The 23,871-nt window shown below is 30.6% G+C and overlaps 1 protein-coding gene across 1 annotated transcript; it reads left to right on the top strand.

Moving 5' to 3' along the window:
* The first annotated feature begins 9,940 nt into the window (after positions 1–9,940).
* Positions 9,941–22,741, top strand: LOC133807332 (pentatricopeptide repeat-containing protein ELI1, chloroplastic-like). Its single transcript, XM_062245588.1, has 3 exons — positions 9,941–10,344; positions 10,518–10,623; positions 20,486–22,741. Exon 3 carries the CDS (start codon positions 20,520–20,522, stop codon positions 22,605–22,607), a length of 2,088 nt encoding a protein of 695 aa, XP_062101572.1. The 5' UTR covers positions 9,941–10,344; positions 10,518–10,623; positions 20,486–20,519; the 3' UTR covers positions 22,608–22,741.
* The last annotated feature ends 1,130 nt before the right edge of the window (positions 22,742–23,871 follow it).

Genomic DNA, 23,871 nt, shown 5'->3' with positions numbered 1-23,871 from the left:
AACAGAGATAGAAAGGAATAAGAGAGAGGGAAGGAATAGTGCGAAGTCGAGGCTTATATACGGAAAGAGAGAGAGAATCGAAACGGTGCGTTTTGAAGATTCGTAGCTTTCGAGGTTGGTTGATGACGTGGCATTCTATGTGAGTTTTTGTAATAATAATAATAATATTACATGTAATGTGTACGTGGGTTCATTTCCCATGTTTTGTCGCGGCTTTTTAGTGTTTCGGACGTTGTAAACAATGTTGTTGGTCTTGTTGTTGGTGGCCTTTACTGTCTCTCACACTTGGTCTGTTCAAAACGGTGTCGTTTTCTATAAATCTTTTTTTCTTTTTTTTTTCATTAAATAAATAAATGACAAATTTTTTAATAGTTGTGTTGTGTGTGGTTCCAATCTAAGTGCGTTCCTTTTGTGTTAAGAAAGCACGTCTTTTGTTTTTATTTATAAACCATTTACGAAAACAAAGTCAAGTATTTCTTTTTTTACAAAGTCAAGTACTTCTTTTAGGTATAAGATATTGTTTAGATTTTATTTATTTTTTAAAGAAAATTAAAACTTAAATATTTTTGTTTGAAAGGAAAATTTGAAAGACCTTCGTGAACAAGTTATAGATTTCTTTCTCACAAAATCACTTTCAAAGGCATAAAATATTTTTTTAAAATTATAAAAGTACTTTTCAAAATAGCTGTTGTAATTGATGAAGAGGTTTGGCCTGAGTTGTAAGAGATCTTATCCAAAAAATATGTTATTTTTTAAAAAAATTATATATAAAATTACATTTTTCAAAATTTTAGGGTCTTTGTGTATATACAAATTGATATTTTAAAAAAAAAAAATTGAGTTTCATTGTATGAGGGCCTAAGCACAGACCTGACTCTGCACAGGACCAGGCCGGTTGATGAACTCAGTTTCCTACTCTAAAATGAATTCAAATGTACTCACTACTAGGGCCAAAGCCAATTAAAATCAAGATAAATCGTGTGCTCAATAATTTTTTATGTAGGGCATGACTACTATGGGTTAAGGTTTTTGTCCCTATGAGTGAGGGTTAAAAAAAATCTGAAAAATATGTAGCATTACAAAAATACGGAATTTTTGGATAAAAACACGAAATGGCAAAATTGTAAATATGGAGTGGTAAAATCATAAATAAAAGCTGTAGAATACAATTTTTTGTGATCAACGTTTACAAATTAGTAAATGTCTATTACAAACTTGTAAATATATGTTACGTGTTTGTAAATAATATTTACAAAATTAGTTATAAAATTATAGATTTTTTTTTGTTTTTTTGTAGATAAAACTTACAAACAAATACGTAACTAAATTTTTTATTTTTGTAACAATAGTTTACAAATCTAGCTTTACAACTAAGAAAGATATTTTTGTAACTAACATTTACGAAAATATTTTATAGTTAAGAAATCATAAACAAAATATACATAAAAATATTATACTTTTCAATATTGTATCAAAAAATTACATGAACCATCATATTTATGCTATACAACTTAAAAATACAAATTTAAGATATTCATTATTTATAAAACACTTTATTAAATATATATTTATATGAAAAATGCGGTTACATAGTGGTGAAATACAATATTTTTTAAAATAAGTTTTACATTTTTGTAACAACAGTTTACAAAATTAATTTCACAACCAAAAAGTTTATTTTTGTAACTAACATTTACAAAAAAATATATAAATTTATTTAACACGATTGTTACAAAAGATTTACAAAACTAATTTCTTAACTTTAAAAAATATTTTTCTAACAAAGCTTAAAACTTGGGCTAGATTATGATTTTTGTTTAACATTATGTGTTAATTTGACTAGCTATGATTTTAATAAATATATAATATTTTTTATTACTATTTCTTTTGCTACTATTAATATATGTTACAAAAGTTCATGGCATCATCAAATAAGCACAAAATCATTTCATTTTTTTACAATTGAAGGCATATCTTAAAATTTTGTCTTTATTAATATAAGATGATGTATCTAATTAATGTTGTAAATATATATCGAAGATATATAAATTAAATAAAGCAAGAAATAATTTTGAAATTTTTATATTGATTTCACTTTTCTCAATAAAAAGAATAATTTGACAAAAAATATTAAATAAATAAATGTAGAATACCACGCAATTTGACAATAAATATTTATATATATATGTACTTATAAAATGTTAATTTGACTAAAGCAAAATGTTGACTTAAAGTTACAGGTATAGTGCAGAGAAGAATATCAACTAAGGAGAACAAAATATTTCGTACACGAAAAAAGGTCGTAATTTTGTAATTTATATCATTTTCCGTATAAAACAATTTTTTTAAATTACCGTATAAAATGTAATTTTTCCTTTTTTTAATCCATTGATATTTAATCTAATGGTTAAAAAATATAAGGCTCACCATATTAACCATACACTACCACAAAGCCAACTTTCCTAGGTGTTCTACTTATATAAAGCCAACTTTCACAAAGAAGAAAATTATATTAATTAAGAAACAGACACGTACAAGAGAGTCACAACTTTAACCCCACACAAATACAATAGAGACATGTTTTCAAAACACAATACAATAAAAACTGAAACACCACCACAAATGGTGGTGGCACAGTGACAAATGATGACCTACCAAGACTCTTCTTCGGGTCATTCAGTGATCGATTCCCACTAGCCACAGTAAAGTTGAAATATTACCTTTCCTGAGGGCCTGCCCTCTTATGTTGAAGTGGCCCCTGGTACTTACTAGACCTCTGGATAGCTATTGGAATTGGGAAAACATGAGACATGTCCCTTTACATTCTACCTGTGGGGCCAATAGATTTCTAAAATGACTTTGGGCTGGAGGCGTGAGGACACCACCAATCTCCTTTACTTTAGCAAAAAAAAATGAAGCAACAAACAATTAAACCTTCGACTAACAAAGACGAACAACAACACACAAACTGAAACAATGAAAAAAATTCTCAAGACAAGAAAAATAGAAGCAATTTTGCTTAAACGGGACAAACCAATGTCGAGTACATTGCAGTGGGTTTAAGGCTTTGTAGAATTTTATAGATTTTCAATTGGAGAAATTGAAAGAGTGGTAATAGAGCCATCTCTTCACCTCCGAAAGCAGCACAAATTGGTTATGGTCCCAATCTCCAAAATCTTTGATTATTACTTTGAAAAATTGCATTGCAGTTGGGCCAATCTCCAAAACTAGGGGAATCTAGTTTTGTTGGAGGAGCTACATTTCTCAGCTCTGTTTTTTTTTTTTTAATACAGAAGCATAGTGGAAAAAAATATGTGCTACGAGTGCAGTTCTTGTTTGAAATATATGAAAAAAAAATCATAAATTTATTGTGAAAGTTTGATAAAGCCCCTAAAAAAATTTATATAAAAAATTATAAATATAATTAGATTCTGGAAGATTATCTTGAAATTATGAGGATCTTGAGTTCGAAGTGGTTTGAGATGTTTCTAAAAAAAGTTATGATTTTTGGTGATCAATAAGGCTGTCATTGAAGTTGAGCTCTAACTCACTGTACTCAAGTCTTAGAGAGAACAAAAGATTTAGGAAAAGAAATAATAACTAAAAATTTAAAACCAAACTAAGAGAAATTTATTATGTGCGTGAATCTCTACTTTATAGATGGCGTGACTTGTATAGTCTTATTAATCAAGTGTCATAAAATTGCCCACTGTGGACAAAACTAATGCCCCATAGTAAAAATTTCCTATTTATATAAATATAAATATATATATATATATTGCAGCAATAAATAAATCATTGAAAAATAATTATATAGTGTAATACATAAAAAGGAAAAGAAAGAAAATCATCAAGCTATACAATTTTTTTATCCATCCTGAATATCATGCAAATCTACGATGCATGCATTAGAGCATCTACAACCTTGACACTTTATTTGGTGTCACACCAACATTAAATTTGGTATCAAAAACTATTTTCACTCCAATCACAACACTAAAAACTACCAAAAAAAAAAAAAATCTTTATTATTATATTATTTAATGTGATGTTTGTATTGTGTTCAATTTTAGTTTTTTTAATGTGATGTTTAATGTGTTCAATTTTAGTTTTTTTAATGTGTCTTTAAATTTGTAATGTTTGTATTGTGTAATATTAAAAAAAATACAAATATTTAATAATGTTTTATTTAAATTATAATTAAAAAAAATAATTTGTGGTATATATAGTTTAATCTCCACATAATAAACTAAATTCTAAATTATATATATAATAATATAAATATATATAAATAATAATATAAATATATATAATAATAATTATATATAATAAAATAATGAAAGAAATAAAGAAAAGGAGAATACTGTGTGCTACAGCATATATATTATGTACTGTAGCAAACACATCAAATTAGATATAGATATACTGTTATATTAGAGTGTCTCCTACACCATATATACATTTTTTGTGATACATTGGAGATGCTCTTACTAAAATATAATCCATTTCAAATAATAGAATAATCTAATTTTGGATTATAATATAACATCAACTGTAAATGTTTCCTTTTTTGCCATTTTTTATTACTTTAGTATTATTTTTGGTAGCTTATTTATAATTGGTATTAAATTCTCACTTTTTTTTGCCATTATTTATTATTTGTTTGGTATCTTATTTATTATTGACATTAAATGTAGATTTTTTTTTACATCAAGTTGTTTATTGGAGTACAATTGTAAAAGTTGTGCTAAATAATCAATTCATTAACTTTTTATGTGAAATTTAGCATTGTTTTTGCATCTTTGTGTAAAATTTTGATTGACTTATCTTACACAACAACACTAATAGAAAATGATACAACACGAAAAAATTAACATAACAACAAAATACAGAACATAATCACTTTTGAAAATAATGAAAGGCTCTACACATTGTTCTCATTCTTTGATTAACAACAAACTATTATCCGCTGATTCAAATAATTTAGCATCTAAGAACTTGTTAAAATAAATCATATTACTTTTCATTTATATCAGTAGTAGAAACAAATGGAACAGTTGAATCTTGGTTATAGGCTTTTATGCATAATTGAATTGTATATAACAATATATATGAGGGTAATGGTACTAATTAATATGAATAAGGGTTTTTATATCTTTTTGGACCTGTGTTTTGTCTCATTACCAGTTTGGACCTTGTGTTTTGATAAATTATTTTTTGGACCTTATGTTTTGTAAAATGGTTAAAATAGAACCCTAAACTCAATTTTGATGAAGAAAAAATTGAATATAACAATACAGTTTTTAAGCAGAATGATTTTATTTTTGTTTTGAATTGTTAGTTTGGTAAATTATTTGTGATTTTAGTTAAGAAAACATTGACCAAAATTGAGTTTAGGGTTCTATTTTAACCATTTTACAAAACATAGGGTCCAAAAAATAATTTATCAAAATACATGGTCCAAACAAGTAATGTGACAAAACACATGGTCCAAAAAAATATAAGCCCTATAAATAATGACTACCTTGTGTTATTGAACAAGTATTCTGCCTTGAGACTAACTTTATAGGAGTCTCCCCATGCATTAATTTTAATGGCATCATTCTTTTTTTTTATCCATATAAAAAAAAAAGTACATCATCTGCCATATATGTCTTATTTAACTTGGATTGGATGAGTAATTTTAGTGGGTATGATCCCAAAATTAATATTTACAAATATGTTAAAGGTTTTTGGTGACAAAGATGGCATTTACTATATATATTCAGAAGTTCATGTTGGTTGGTTTGCTTCTTTCTTTTGATTTTTGATATGTCATGTCTAAGCAGTTATTTCCTAGCATACCAATTTCCATCTTGCCTCAAGCCAAAAAGTCAAGAAGAAAACTTGACATTGGCAGAGTCAGAGTGGAATGAATCAATTGCCCTATTAATTCTACACCCCTCAATGTAATGAGTATTTTCACAACCTCTGTTTTATTGTTTAGAGGATTATATTTATTTATAGATAGTGATTTAAATTAATTTCTGTCATTTATGATTAGGAGATATTGAAAATGCCTAGTTGAAATTTTTTATTAAGATAAATCATTTTCCAACAACATGAATAAGAGTTCAGTTTGAAAATAAAAAATTATCGCTAAGTAGTGAGCAACTTTTAAAAATTGATATAGTTTGGATTCATAGTTATAATATATATATATATATATATTCAAATCAAACTTAATTTATCATAAACACAAAACATGACAGATAATCGTTAGTATTATAAAAATTAATGAGAGGAAGAAAAGACAGATCAATTCTACCAAAAGAGATGGATTTGTTTAGACATTTATTTATGTGGTTAACCCCTGATTAAGAAGATTGGAATGCATTGTGCTTACATACTGACATACAGTGTTAGAGTTGTAAAGCAGAAAAAATTAGGAATTTTAGTTAGCCCAAAAAGTATAAACAAAATTTAAATTTAAGACTACCACTCTCATCAAAATTAAGACAAACCATAATTTTTAGAAGTATTGTCAATGCTGCCATTGTCTGATGATTACTCCCATTTCTACTGTATTAGTAAGAGTAGAAATTGCAGAATCTACAAACAAAGTGTGAGTAACTTATCGACTTTTCAGAGGTAGAAACTCTTGCTAATCTAGTGGCACTGGCATGAGCTCAATCTTTAGGAATTCGTTAATAAGGTGTTGTTTGGTTATACTTAAAAAAAAATTGTTTTTTATTTAATTAATTAAAATTTTGACAATTAAACATAAAATATATTTGGTAACTATATTTTTATTTATTATTTTTTTAAAATTTTAATTAAAATTTTGAAAATATAATTTTTTCACTTTCAAATATTTTTTAAACAGTTTTCAAATTTTCCTTTTTTTTTCTTCTCTTCTTCAAATCAACACATCATATTGTTAAACAAAAAATAAAAATAAAAGTTATCAAACGCGTTTATTATTTTTTATTTTTAAAAACAAAAAACAAAAATAGTTACCAAACATATTTTTATTTTTAAAAAATAAAGAAACAAAAATAAAATAATATTTCTATTTTTGTGTTTAAAAAATTCAAAAACAAAAATTTTACCAAACGGACCCAAAGTGTGTTCATATTGTCTTTCTTTGGTTTTAACCCCGAGTAACTACACTATTTATCGTAATGAATTAGTTGTGATTTTTACTAACATTAAAGTTCTATCGTCTAATATTCCAAAAGCATCTCTTTCTTATGTTGTTCTTAACTTTAATACCGTGGCACATAGGTTAGTTAAACATGTATTTTGACTAGATAATGAGTTTTCCTAGTTGGAAGAGGTCTCATGTTTTTATGATACAATCTATTCTAAAAAAAAAAGAAATCAAACTTAGTTTATGAAAAAAGTTTCTGTATTGTTTTTTTTTCTTCAAATTGTTACATATATATTTAGTTATTTATATAAAAATATATTAATTAACACATAGTATAAAATGCATTAAATTTATTGAAAAATTATTTAATTTTATTTTTGTCAATTATATAAAATTTACTAGGTGTAAGCAACGTACAATGCACGTTAGCTTTGTTTTATTCAGAAAATTTATTAAGTTTTTTATGATTATCATATAAATTTTAAATAAATAAATAATATTATATATAAAAGAATGACATAAACATATTAAAAGAAAAATTAAACCAAAACATTGTTTATGATTTTTTTTTAAAATAATACGATGATCTTTTAGATCACAAACTAGCATATTTAAGATACAAAACATTTATGATAATATTATTCAAATCACACCTCAATGATTGGAGAAGAAACTTCTTTATTCTTGATAGAAGATAAATGTTATTCTAATTTTTTTTTAGTTACACAATCATACTATTTGTACACATATGACACTTATATATAATGTATTTATTATGTATTATATATTATTGTAATAATAATATTTTATAACATGTGAATTTATATTAATATAATTATTAAATATCCAGTTTTGTATTAAATATTATTATTATAATAATCTTTTATAATCTTAACATAATTACTAAATATTCATTATAGCAAATTTTTATAAAAATTAGGATTATATATTATATGTTATACATTATTGTAATAATTATATTTTATAACATTTGAATTTATATGGATATAATTAATAAATATTTAATCTAGTATTAAATATTATTATAATAATTATATTTTATAACATTTAAATATATAATTAATGATATTTTATAATATTTTAATTTATATTAATATAATTAATAAATTTTTATTTTTATTTGGTTTTAAAAGTATATTCCGTTGAATATTTAGAATATTCTGTTAAATTTAACAAAACAAACCGTTAAAACAAAAAAATTATGTTATCTACACACTTTTTATATATATAGAAGATATATTTTTAAATAGAAATTATTATATTGTGAAATAGTTAATAGTTATATAATTCAAAGTTATATTATGGAAAGACACTATGTAATTGAAATTGAGTGTAATTCAGAATAATTACTCAATTTTGCGTGTTTGTCTGATCATGTAATTACACAATTACTGTGTAACTGTGTAAGTAACTGTGTAATTAGAGGTAATTGAAGGGTCCCAATTACACTCTCCAATTTTCATGTAGGGCTATGAGAATTTGGTGTAATTACTAACTATTATTAATTTTAAAACGTATTTATTACATATTATTATTTTTCTGTATAATTACTAACTATTTTGCCGAAATAAGAAATCATTTCACATCTAAACACACCTTAAATATAGTGTAATTAACTAGATATGAAATTACACGGCCTGATAGTTGCATAATTTTTTCCAAACACACCATTAATGAAAGTTTGAAGAATCAGTCACAAAATTTGTTTTCTAGAAAATATATGTTTATTTGTTATATTTAAAGAAAAAAAATCGTGCACTCCTTGTTCTTCTTTTTTTGTTTATTTATTTTTTTTGAACAAAAAGAAACTTTATTCAAAAACCAATCAAGATACAAAACAAAGCAAGAAGCGACAGCTTCAAACAGCCACACCGCAGCCTGCAACAGCAGCAGCTGCACTCAAAACACCACTACCAACCCTCTACAACATTGAGAATATATTTGTTCTTTTTACTAAGATGATGAAAACTCAGACCCAAAACTCTACATTTGACAATCTTCCTAATTTCCAAGCTAAGACTACTAGCTGAAAGACAAACAAAGTCAAAAATACACTTGTTTCGATTTTTCCAAACAAAATACAAAGTAGCTGCAAAAACAGCATTCATAACTTGGTTCTTCAGAGTTTTGATAGCTGTCATATACCATTGCTGAAGCTCCATATAGGACTTCGGCCATTGAAACACTCCTAGCCAGCAACTAACCTCTCCAAATAATTTCCTAGTGAAGATACATTCCAGGAATAAGTGGCTGTGAGATTCATTAACTGAGGCACAAACATGACAGATATGAGAATGGATAGGGATTATGCGACTCAACTGATCTGGTGAGCAGTTGACTGTTAATCTGATCTCCTTGTTCTTCTTGATTATTGTCAAGTGATACAATTTATTTGAGACTACATTCTCTCTTAAAAGTATTAAAGTCATTTTTAGTATAGGAGCAAGGCTCAGTAAAATCACATTTTCGTTATAATTTTTTAACTCTACAGTGTAAATGATCGACACATTGATTATTCATAAACTTTTTAAGAATTTTACAAGAGAAATAAAATGCCCTCAATATTAAATGAAAAATACTTTTTGAAGGCACACACTTATTAAAGCGATTTAAATGTGTAATACGACACGTCGTCTGGGTGGGAAAAATAGTAAACGACAAATTTTTTTTTTGGGGTGTCATCGTCGGAGTTGTACCATAACTTAGCGCCACCATTAAACCCATTAAACCCCAACCTCTTTTTATTTCATCTGAAACTCAACTCAGACACTAGTAGTAACTTCATGATTGTAAAGATTTAGTTTAGGAAGAAAAAAAAAGAGGTTTTGGATTCTGGGTATTCTAGTTTTCTACTTAAAACCTCAACATTCACAGCTGGGCATCTCCCAAATCACACTATTTCTCGTTATTTTTCACTTTCAAGCTCAAAAGACAACGTTTTAGGATATGGGTATGCTACATCAAAGACAAATATTTATGGTTCAGAGAGGTGTAGTGTTCCGCAGTCGAGTGTGAAATGCATGGTTACAGCTTCTAGGTGGGTGTTTTGAAGAAGAGAGTTTCTGGGGTTTCATTTTGTGGTGGTCTCGTCTGCTTCGATTGAGCTTCTTCCATTTGTTTAGTACTCAACCACCATTGAGCCCTCCACCTCTGTCGTAAGAATGTCAGCTAATGATTGGAAACGTTTACAGGTATGAACTAAATTGTTTTGCCGTGGTCCATGTTGAAATTGGAATTTTAATGATAGAACTACTATAGTTTTTCTTTCATAGCTTGACATTGATATCGGGTTATGATTCTGCCATTGAAGATGAGATAAGTTTCATTTGCAAGTGTACATATATTAATAATCCATTTTATTCAGTTTATTTTGTGCAGGAATCATTGACAGCTTTGCTGAGGGTTTCGAAAGAGAAAAGCTTGAAGCTTTATTAGCAGGGGAAGAGGATACTTGCTCATGTTACTTAGAGGTTATTTTGACTTACATTCATCACTGCTTCTCCTAATAGACTAATTTTTGTTTTCACCCTAATCTTTTGTAGCTGTTCATTGTCCTTAGAACATTCGTTAACATGATTATCAGTTTAAATTGCTAGAAGTTAAGGGGCTTGCATACTAGTGTTTGTTGGTTTTTATTGATCAAATTAGAGATTATGCGCAGCGGAACAACAATCAAATTGTCAGATTAATCTCATAAGATTTCTAGATCTACTTCTTCACACTCATATATATATTGAATCAAGGACAAGAATAGAAACATTACATTAGGTCCTTCCTTGCTGCTATCTTTTCGTATAGCTGAATCCTTGAGATCTCACATCAAGATCTTCCAAAATGTTCTCAGTTACCCAAAGAACGAGTGTGGGCTCGCTATACAAATAATAGGCAATAACTATTTATCAGATATTCTCAACACGTGAGATCTGATAAAGTTTGGATCTAGGTTTTGTGAAGAACAATGACCTTTGTTTTTTTCACTGATCTTTTTCTCTGAGAGAATCCTAGATATTTTTCTATCCCTGAAAACTTACCTTCTGTGAAAACTGATATCCAATATTTAATAATATCCAAATCAAAATATCTCATGATTTATTTAATATTTAAATAACTAAAATTGTGGAATCAAGAGACCAAGTCTCTCTCTTATGCGTGTAGCACAGTGCCTGTGCACTGCACCACACGTGTACCACATGCATGTGCAGGCATGTGATTTTTCCCAATTTTATTATTATTTAAATACCAAAAATTCCAAAAAATAAATTAATTCAAAATTAATTATATTTTTGTTAAATCAAATAATTAATTAATTCTTAATTAATTAATTACACATAATTAATCAATAATTATGTTTGATACATAGAAAAATATTTTACTTATCACATAAGTCTTTTTTGCCCATTTTTGTATTTGCATTTGACAGTGATTGTTTGAGCCATTTCGGGAACCATGGACCTATAACATTAAGCTCCAATAAATTGAAACTAAATAATTAAACTCTTTAATTATAATAGTTAATTTATTAATTATGATATTACTCCACTATAAATTCAGAATTGCACTCTTTATGTTATAGATATACTTTTACAGAAATCTATTTCTTAAGTCGTCCATAGATATAACCATCTTGCAATAGTTCAACCCTCTAATTAATTAGTTCATAAATTAGAATGGAAGAATTATCATTTAACCTTTCTAATTTACTTCTTATTCCTTAAGTACCATTAATTCACTAGTGAATAATTAATCTATAATCTAATTATAGATTTGAGCTCAAAATCATTCAGTTCCAGAATTAACCCTTAAGGGAACTAATATACGATCCGTTAGGAAAGATTAGATTCCGTATTGTTGATACATGTTCCCAGCCATCCATGATATTAAATCTCCAAAACAAAAGTCATTAGCCTCATTCTTTGAAGAGACCTTAACGAGTGAATCAAAAGATTTAATAAATATGAACAGGAGTTCATGAACACTCAGGATTTAGGTTGATCTATAAATGATCATCTGTTATGATATGAATTACAAGTCTTTATTGTTAAATGGTTTTTGGATAAAGACTTTAATTCATATCGGTCCATGTCATATATAATCATATTATATAAAGCACCTTTACCGAGATGTCTTTCCACATCAATAATCCGAATCTAGATTATTTGTATCATTATGATACTCAGTAAACCGTACTTACAACTCCAATTAAAGAATTCCATAACTTTAATTTGTTGTTGTTGACTATTTTTATTCATTCATGTGATCTTAATTCTCTCGTACTAATACAAGATCACACCCTCAATAATGAATAGGGAATTTTTATGATATTTACAAAATTATTCAAACAATAATTTAGCAATCTAAATATGACAATAATAATAAACCATTGTATTTATTTATTCACAGAAAAAACAAATGTCTTTACATGCTTTTAGGACACACTCCTAACAATCTCCCACTTGTACTTAAAGCAAGTGAGGCATTTCTCTCAATCCCATATTACGTACATGACCCTCGAATTGCTTTGCTGGAAGCGTCTTCGTGAATGGGTCCGCCAGGTTGTGTTCTGATGCGATTTTCAGAATGTTCACATCTCCTCTATGTACGATTTCTCTGACTAAGTGGTATTTGCGCTCTATATGCTTTCCCCTCTTGTGGCTTCTTGGTTCTTTAGAATTGGCCACTGCTCCACTGTTGTCACAGTATAGATCAAGTGGTTTCTTCACTTCTGGAACTACTTCCAAATCTGTGTAGAACTTTTTCAGCCAAACTGCTTCCTTAGCTGCTTCACAAGCTGCTATGTATTCAGCTTCCATGGTTGAATCAGCTATACTGGATTGCTTAATGCTTCTCCAGACAACTGCTCCACCACCAAGAGTGAATACTGACCCAGAAGTAGATTTTCTACTATCCTTGTCAGATTGAAAATCTGAGTCAGTGTATCCAGTAGGTTCGAGGTCACTACCCGAATATACTAGCATATAGTCTCTCGTTCTCCTGAGATACTTGAGAATATGTTTCACCGCAATCCAGTGTTCCAAACCTGGATTTGATTGATAACAACTGACAATTCCTACTGCATAGCATATGTCAGGTCTAGTACATAACATTGCATACATTAGGCTCCCTACAGCTGATGCATAGGGATACTTTCTCATGTCCTCTTGCTCTTGTAGTGTCTTTGGACACTGATCTTTGCAAAGAGAAATTCCATGTCTGGTTGGTAATTGACCCTTTTTGGAATTCTCCATAGAGAATCTTTCAAGCACTTTATCTATATAATTTGCTTGTGAAAGTGCTAGGAGCTTGTTCTTTCTATCTCTTAGAATTTTAATGCCTAGAACATAGCTCGCTTCTCCCAAATCTTTCATTTGGAATTTGTCAGCCAACCATTTCTTTACATTTGATAATGTCTCTACATCATTCCCAATGAGTAGGATATCATCAACGTAAAGAACTAAGAAAACCACAATTTTTCCTTTGATGTATTTATAAACACATGCTTCGTCAACATTTTGTTCGAAACCATATGTTTTAATAGTTTCATCAAATGTTAAGTTCCAAGATCTTGATGCTTGTTTCAATCCATATATGGATTTCAACAATTTGCATACCTTTTTATCTTGATCCTTCTTTATGAACCTTTCTGGTTGTTCCATATAAATGGTTTCATCAAGGTGGCCATTCAAAAAAGCTGTCTTGACGTCCATTTGCCATATCTCATAATTATAAATGGCAGCTATGGATAAGAGTATGCGAATGGACTTAAGCATGGCCACAGGAGAAAATGTTTCTTCATAGTCCACACCCTCTCTTTGTGTGTAGCCTTTGGCCACAAGCCTTGCTTTATAGGTTTCTACCTTTCCATCTGCACCCCTTTTCTTCTTGTAGATCCATTTGCATCCAATGGCATTAACATTGTCAGGCAGATCTACAAGTTCCCAGACTGAATTGGAATACATTGATTCCATTTCTTGATTCATGGCTTCTTGCCACTTATCAACATCAGGGTCTTCCATTGCTTCTTTAAAATTCAATGGATCGTCCTTTTCAGTATCTGATACAAGAACGTGTGCCTCATGTTCTTAGCGAATAGGTTGTCTCACAATCCTCCCACTACGACGTTGCACTGGTTTTTCCTTTTTAGGAATTGTGGTTTCTTTGGTTGTTTTATCATTAACTGATGGATATGAAATATTATCTGTCATTAGTTCCTGTAAAACTACTTTGCTCCGAGGTTTAAAATCATTCATATAGTCCTGTTCTAAAAAGGTTGCATTTGTCGAAACAAATACTTTTTGATCACTTGGGCTATAGAAATATCCACCTCTTGTTTCTGGAGCATAGCCCACGAATATACACACTTCAGACCTAGAATCCAGTTTTCCAGATTTAGGTCTTAGCACATGAGCAGGACAACCCCAAATACGGAAATGTCGTAAACTAGGTTTACTTCCATTCCATAGTTCCAGAGGTGTCTTTGTCACAGCTTTGGACGGGACTACATTCAAAATGTAGTTAGCCGTTTGTAGTGCATATCCCCAAAACGATAAGGGAAGTGAAGAGTAGCTTAACATAGACCTGACTATGTCTAACAGAGTCCGATTTCTTCTCTCTGAAACTCCGTTTTGTTGTGGCGTTCCAGGTGCTGTGAGTTGGGATAGAATTCCATGCTCCAGCAAGAAATCTTTGAATTCAGAATCCAAATATTCACCACCACGATCAGATCGAAGTGTTTTTAAAGATTTACCTAATTGCTTCTCAGCTAAAGCTTTGAAGTCTTTAAACCTTTCAAAAGTTTCTGACTTCTTAAGCATTAGGTATACATGACCGTATCTAGAATAGTCGTCAGTAAATGTGACAAAATATTCATAACCACCTCGAGCTTGAATGTTAATTGGACCACATACATCACTATGTATTAGCTCTAGTGGTTCTTTGGCTCTATTTCCCTTCGAAGTGAAAGGTCGTTTAGTCAATTTACCTTCTAAACAGGATTCACAAACTGGTAGGGTTCCAACTGTTAGTTCCCTTAGAGGTCCTTCTTTAGTTAGCCGGTTTATCCTATCTAGACTGATATGACCTAATCTTAAGTGCCATAGATACGTGTCATTTTCTTTAGAAACCTTTTGTCTTTTGTTACTTTGCGAAATGGCTACTTTAAATAATTCAGAATTATTGAGCGATTTTTCAATTGGATCAAGCATGTACAGTCCGCCCTTTTGTTTTGCATGACAAATATTGTTCCCATTCCTTGAAATAAAAATCATATTATTATTAAAAGAAATGTTAAAATTTTGTTCATGTAACAAAGATAAAGAAATAATGTTTCTAGTAATTTCAGGAATAAATAGCACATTATTCAAAACTAAAAAATTGTTCTTAAAATTCAAACGGACTGTTCCACATGCTTTGGCTGAAACAAGCGCTCCACTTCCCACTCTTATAGTCATCTCTCCTTGCTCCAACTGCCTTGCGGACTCAAGCATCTGCAAACAAGAACAAACATGGTTAGTGGAACCAGAATCAACTATCCATGATAATTTATCTTGTTCCACCATACAAGCTTCAAGTACAAGTAAATCTGATTTACCTTTCTTTTTCTCTTTTAGCTCGGCGAGATACTTTGGGCAGTTTCTCTTCCAATGACCATCGACATTACAATGGAAACATTTTCCTTTGGGTGTCTTTTGTTTGGGGTCATTGTTCTTTTTGTTCTCGGGCGCTTTGGATGACTTCTTTGCCTTTTTCAGATTGTCCTTTTTAGGTTTGCTGTCATTGTTATTGCCTTTTCTTTTCTTCTTTGAAGAAGATGGTTTTGCTTCAGCCTGACTTGAGATGGTCTTATTCAAAGACTCAAAAGTTTGTAATTCATTCAGCAATTGTGTCATGTTAAAATCTAATTTGTTCATGGCATAATTTGTTGTGAATGCAGAAAAAGCAGGAGTTAAAGACTCAAGTATAATGCTTACTTGTGTCTTTTCATCCATGACTGCTCCATGCGTCTCAGCTTCATGAAGTACACTGATCATGTTCAAAACATGCTCACGCACAGATTGACCTTTCTTCATCTTAGCATTCATGTAGGTTCTAGTAGCCTCATGACGGCTTTGCTCAGATGGGCGCCCAAACATTTCCTTAAGAGATTCTAGTATCTCAAAAGCAGTTTCCATGGATTCATGCTTTGTTCGTAAGACATCACTCATGCTTACAAGCATATAGCACTTGGCTTTGTTATTGGATTGAATCCATGCATCAAATTTGTCCCGAACATGTTTCGGGGCATTTGCGCCAGGTTCTTCAGGACATTCCTCATTTAGGACAAACTTGTAGTTTTCACTAACCAACAACAGATTCATATTTGATTTCCATTTTATGAAGTTATCACCAGTCAATTTTTCTTGTGCAATCAAAGCAGTGATGGGATTTCCAGAGATAGACATATTCTGAATAAAATAAAAAATACAAATATATTATTATTATATTTAGAAAAATAAATATCAAAGTTTCGGAAATTAAACGTGATGCATGAGCACAATTAAAACACATAAAATAAAGATTAATTTCCACGATAAAATTTTCTAACAATTAAAGTGCCGCCTTAGGGTCGGTCAAATTAATTTTAGAGAATTTATAAGACATTCTTATCTTTATTGTTTAATACTTAAAATAACTCTTTATTTTCTCTTTTAAACATTAAAGTACCGCTTAGTTTGGTCAAGTTATGATTATCCACTCTCAAGCTTAATCATAACTTTGTGAGTGTAACCCATTATTTCGGAGTTCATGACTTAACTTAGGACATGCCGCCTTAGGGTCGGTCAAGCCTAAAATACATCATTAGTTCCTATCTATGTAAGAAATATAACCTTGCTATTGATATGTCCAGACACCTTCCTTAGGGGGACGAAAACAAAGCCGTCGTGAGGCGCTATTCATATCTCACGGTGTCATATTAATAATGGAGACCATGGGTTATGTTTGAGATATCAACCCTCTCCCACTCACTATTTTGAAATAAGTGTTTTTAACCTAATTAATTCCAAATTAATTATAGTTTATTTAAACTTTATGAACACAATTAAAATTGGAAAGAAAGCGAGTTTCTAGGTCCATGTCCAATTTTAAATTACCAATCATGTTCATCTAAACTTTACTAAAAAACACTTTTTTTTTAAATAAAGTTGGTTTAAAGAAATTAAGTCATAAAGACTTAAAAAAAATTGGTGTGATATTTTACCAAGTTTTCAAAATAAAACTAAGTAATTTACATGCAATTGATTTCACAAAACAATTCATATAAACATATTGGACAATCCTAATAATCATGTTTCTACTAATAAGATGCATGATTATAACTGTGTGGGTTTTTATGTATGGCAAACAATGCATGAACATGTTATCAATCACATTAATCACATGAATATAATTATTTAAATAAATAAATAAACAATAAATGTTGAACCAGGTGCTTTTTGGGTATTTCTAATTTTACAATCACTTTATAAAATTAAAATAAATAAAATAAAACTGCCTTGATCTCCATCGGGCTTCTTTACTTTACTGTCGGTAGGATTTGTGGCATTGTTGGTCCAGAACAATAATGAGAAAACAATTTTCAAATTATTTTTGATTAATTAAAACAAACTTTTAAATAATCATTCTTTTTATTTTTCTTTTTAATTAAAACAACTTTTAATTAAAACTCCGATGAATTTAAATCTGTTATTTTGAAAAAATAAATTTTAAATAAGATATTCAAAAAAGTTTGTTAAGACAACAAAATATCTCATTGTTTAAATATCAAATTTCAAAAATAGGATATTTAAACATTTTAAAATTTAAAAAAAAATAACAGATTAATTTCAGAAAAAAAAAAAAAAATTCTGGACTGTCAAGCGGGGCTACACGGCGTCAAAACGGGGCCGCCGGGGCCAGACCATACAGACCGTACGGACATGTCCGTACAGCCGTCCGTACGGAGTCCGTACGGCGTCGGGCAGTGGCTCGGAGGTTGGCCTCGGAGGTGCGGTGGCTGATTTCTGAATTTCGGGCTGAATTACAATTTTATGGTATCGAAAACCAAATAAAATTACATAAATCCTATGCCTTTTAATGGCTTACACAATGATCTAATCATAAACAAATCCTAACCCAAAAACACCATACAATTAACGATTCAACATTCCCACGTATTCAATCGCATTAAGTCATCCATTCATAAATAAATGCATAAAATTAAACCCACACAGATTCAATATATATATGTGAAGATGGCTCTGGTACCATTTGTTGGTTTTTATTGATCAAATCAGAGATTATGCGCAGCGGAACAACAATCAAATTGTCATATTAATCCCATAAGATTTCTAGATCTACTTTTTCACACTCATATATATATTGAATCAATGACAAGAATAGAAACATTACCTCAGGTCCTTCCTTGCTGCTATCTTTTCGTATGGCTGAATCCTTGAGATCTCACACCAAGATCTTCCAAAATGTTCTCAGTCACCCAAAGAACGAGTGTGGGCTCGCTATACAAATAATAGGCAATAACTATTTATCAGATATTCTCAACACATGAGATCTGATAAAGTTTGGATCTAGGTTTTGTGAAGAACAATGACCTTTGTTTTTGTCACTGATCTTTTTCTCTGAGAGAATCCTAGATATTTTTCTATCCCTGAAAACTTACGTTCTGTGAAAACTGATATCCAATATTTAATAATATCCAATATATTAAAATATTTGTTATTTTAAACAAATTCAAAATAAGTGATCAGTTATCATATTTTTGTTTAAATAATAATATTTAAATCAAATCAAAATATCTCATTATTTATTTAATATTTAAATAACTAAAATTGTGGAATCAAGAGACCAAGTCTCTCTCTTATGCGTGTAGCACAGTGCCTGTGCACTGCGCCACACGTGTACCACATGCATGTGCAGGCATGTGATTTTTCCCAATTTTATTATTATTTAAATACCAAAAATCCCAAAAAATAAATTAATTCAAAATTAATTATATTTTTGTTAAATCAAATAATTAATTAATTCTTAATTAATTAATTACACATAATTAATCAATAATTATGTTTGATACATAGAAAAATATTTTACTTATCACATAAGTCCTTTTTGCCCATTTTTGTATTTGCATTTGACAGTGATTGTTTGAGCCATTTCGGGAACCATGGACCTATAACATTAAGCTCCAATAAATTGAAACTAAATAATTAAACTCTTTAATTATAATAGTTAATTTATTAATTATGATATTACTCCACTATAAATTCAGAATTGCACTCTTTATGTTATAGATATACTTTTACAGAAATCTATTTCTTAAGTCGTCCATAGATATAACCATCTTGCAATAGTTCAACCCTCTAATTAATTAGTTCATAAATTAGAATGGAAGAATTACCATTTAACCTTTCTAATTTACTTCTTATTCCTTAAGTACCATTAATTCACTGGTGAATAATTAATCTATAATCTAATTATAGATTTGAGCTCAAAATCATTCAGTTCCAGAATTAACCCTTAAGGGAACTAATATACGATCCGTTAGGAAAGATTAGATTCCGTATTGTTGATACATGTTCCCAGCCATCCATGATATTAAATCTCCAAAACAAAAGTCATTAGCCTCATTCTTTGAAGAGACCTTAACGAGTGAATCAAAAGATTTAATAAATATGAACAGGAGTTCATGAACACTCATGATTTAGGTTGATCTATAAATGATCATCTGTTATGATATGAATTACAAGTCTTTATTGTTAAATGGTTTTTGGATAAAGACTTTAATTCATATCGATCCATGTCATATATAATCATATTATATAAAGCACATTTACCGAGATGTCTTTCCACATCAATAATCCGAATCTAGATTATTTGTATCATTATGATACTCAGTAAACCGTACTTACAACTCCAATTAAAGAATTCCATAACTTTAATTTGTTGATTATTTTTATTCATTCATATGATCTTAATTCTCTCGTACTAATACAAGATCACACCCTCAATAATAAATATGGAATTTTTATGATATTTACAAAATTATTCAAACAATAATTTAACAATCTAAATATGACAATAATAATAAACCATTATATTTATTTATTCACAAAAAAAACAAATGTCTTTACATGCTAAAAACAAATGTCTTTACATGCTTTTAAGACACACTCCTAACAGAGTTTTGGTCTTATAAAAACCAAGCAAAGCCAGATTTGTAGTTATGATTGACATGTATGTTCTTTTGTTTTGAACCATATATGATAGTCTACACACTAACTCTCACTACTCTTATGAATGCAGCCATATTGTGTAGTGAAAGATCCCCAGACTAAATATGAGGTGTCAGCCATTGATTTTGTTCTTATCAGCTTTCTCATATAGGAATGTAGACTACTCAAACACCCTTTGTCTTTCTCAAGTCTCAATGCACCATGGTCTTCGCTCCCTGTTTCTGCTTCTTGATATCCCAAAACCTCAAAGCCATTGTTGTTTTGTTCACCGTCAATACTCATCTCAGTCTCAGTCTCATCATTTTCCATTACATTTGAGCTTGTTTTCCCTCGTTGAACCGCTACTCTTTCAAAACCCGCCTGAGATATCCTCGTTTGCAGCTGTTTTCAATTTCCTCACTGGTCGAAGCTTGTTGCGATTGGGTCGTCAAGTCCATGCTCAGATGACCCTGCAATTGCTTGAGCCTAATGCTTTTCTCGGAGCCAAGATGATCGCAATGTATGCAAGTTCTGGTGATCTTGACTCTGCTGTTACTATATTTGATCGTATTAATAACCCTTCTTTGCTTTTGTATAATTCGATTATTCGAGCTTATAGTTTGTATGGGTATCCTCATAAAACTATTGGGATTTATACTCAAATGCAATCTTTAGGCCTAAAAGGTGATCATTTTACTTACCCTTTTGTGCTGAAGTGTTGCGCATCAAATGTTAGGATGGGGAAATGTATTCATGGGATAAGTTTGAGAATTGGGTTGGAGATAGATATGTATGTGGGAACTTCTTTGATAGATATGTATGTCAAGTGTGGTGAAATTAGTGAAGCCCACAAGCTGTTCGATGAAATGACTGTAAGAGACGTTTCATCTTGGAACGCACTAATTGCAGGTTACATGAAGAATGGAGAGATTCATGTTGCAGAGGATTTATTTAGGAGAATGGTGCAGAAGAATATCATTTCTTGGACTGCTATGATTTCGGGATACACTCAGAATGGGTTTGCAGAGAGAGCATTGGTTGTATTTGATAAGATGATGGAAGAGCATTCAGAGGTGAAGCCTAATTGGGTAACAATAATGAGTGTTCTTCCTGCATGTGCACATTCAGCAGCACTGGAGCGTGGGAGAAAGATTCACAAGTTTGCAAATGAAATTGGGCTGGCTTCTAATGTCTCTGTGCAGACAGCTCTGGTTGCAATGTATGCTAAATGTGGGAGTCTTATAGAAGCTCGCCAATGTTTCGATAAGATACATCAACAACAAAAGAATTTGATTGCTTGGAATACGATGATTACAACTTATGCTTCCCATGGCCGTGGTTTGGAGTCTGTATCCACTTTCGAGGACATGATCAAAGCTGGGGTTCAACCTGATACCATCACATTTACAGGATTGTTATCAGGATGCAGCCATTCTGGTCTTGTTGATCTGGGTTTAAAATACTTCTATTCTATGAAGAAATCATATTCTGTAGAACCAGAAGTTCAGCACTATGCTTGTGTTGTCGATCTTTTAGGTCGTGCAGGGCGATTGGTTGAAGCAAGCAACCTTATTAATCAAATGCCAATGCAAGCAGGACCGAGCGTATGGGGTGCCTTGTTAGCTGCTTGTCGGAAACACCGCAATTTGGAATTGGCCGAGGTTGCAGCTAAAAAGTTGTTTGTTATAGAACCAGATAACAGTGCCAATTTTGTCCTGCTCTCCAATATGTTTGCTGAAGTTGGCATGTGGAAAGAAGTGGACAATCTAAGAGCTATGCTAAAAAGTCGAGGCATGAGGAAGACTCCTGGATGTAGCTGGATTGAAGTCAACGGGAAAGCTCATATGTTTCTTGGTGGAGATACTTCTCATCCTCAGGCAAAGGAAATTTACATGTTCTTGGAAGAATTGCCTGAGAAAATTAAGGGAGTTGGATACGTACCTGACACTAGTCTTGTTTTGCATGATGTTAGTGAAGAGGAGAAAGAACATAATCTTAGTGCCCATAGTGAAAAGCTTGCCATTGCTTTTGGCCTTCTAAATACTAGTCCTGGTGTTGTTCTTCGTGTAACCAAGAACCTTCGCATTTGTGTTGATTGTCACACAGCCACCAAGTTCATTTCCAAAATCTATGGCCGGGAGATCATTGTAAGAGATGTGAACCGATTCCATCACTTCTTGGATGGAAAATGTTCTTGTGGAGATTATTGGTGATCAACATGTTGGGGAAAATAGAATTTTTTTTGTACTATTAGGGTGATACGACTACATTTTTTCTACAATCATATACTAACTTGGATCGTAGATGAATACCTTATGATGTGATTTGTTCAGTGTGGTTCGGCCAATTTTCGTCTGATTATGTCGTATTTGTGCCGATCAAGGTAAAAATAAACATGATTATTTTAACAAGTTAACTATTATGACACATCATTATTTTAACAAGTTAACCATTATGACACAATTGATGTGTCGTGATACAATACAAATCAACACAAGTAACCATAAATACATAAAATAATTACAAAACTAGTAGTAATTATTTGTATTATCACGATACAATTATTAAACATATCAAAAATTCCGACATAAACATAATTATTAAACATGTCACACAAACATTAACTTATTTCGTATAGTACACGTGCGTGTCAAAAGTTGACAGCCCTACTTTTCAATATGATGTGGAGTGATTTGTTAAGCAAAACCAGACACAGACCATATGTCTGGTTTGGCTGATTTTTCATGGTTTGAGTGTTAAAAAATTACCGAATATCATCAAGCGACAAAATTTTTTCTTCATGTAAATATCATCCATCAGTATAATCCAGATTCTAGATAAGTTGAAAACATCTTTGAATAAGTTCAAAATAACATTGCTGCATTTTCTTCAAGGAAAAACGAATTCACATTACTTATAATTTAATTGAAGCATAACTATAACAAGTGAAAGGGTCTATAAAAATAACATTAAAACTCAATAACTAATGGTCAAAACCCCAAAAAACGATGCCTCCATAATAACCTAAAGAGGTGTCATCCTTGAATCTTACTTCTCGGAAGAGTTGGGTCCCCTCTTCTTGCCAAAGCCAACCACGGCAGTGACGAATCGGCGGTTGTATTGCATGCGCTTGTGAGCACGTCCTCTAGGCTTCTTCTTCTTGTCCTGCTTGGCAACTTTAGGGGTTTGCCCTCTCACCTTACCAGCACGAGCCAAAGATCCGTGAACCTTACCCATGTTGAACTTTTAAGCTTTCTTCACACTGTTCGATTCAGCAACAGATGAGAGTTCAAAATCACATTAGGTAAGTCCTCAATAATGTCAAAGCAACATTAACAAGTCCTCAATAAGTTCAAAACCACTACATTAATATAAAAGTCCTCAACAAGTTCAAAATGACATTAAGAAGTTTTCAGTGAGTTTCAAAACAACATTAACAAGTCTTCAATAAATTCAAAACAAAAACGTTAATAAAAG

Source organism: Humulus lupulus, chromosome X, assembly GCF_963169125.1.
Source record: "Humulus lupulus chromosome X, drHumLupu1.1, whole genome shotgun sequence".
NCBI lineage: Eukaryota > Viridiplantae > Streptophyta > Magnoliopsida > Rosales > Cannabaceae > Humulus > Humulus lupulus.
The sequence above is the reverse complement of the archived record's forward strand: the minus strand, read 5'-3'. Positions and strand labels throughout refer to the sequence as shown.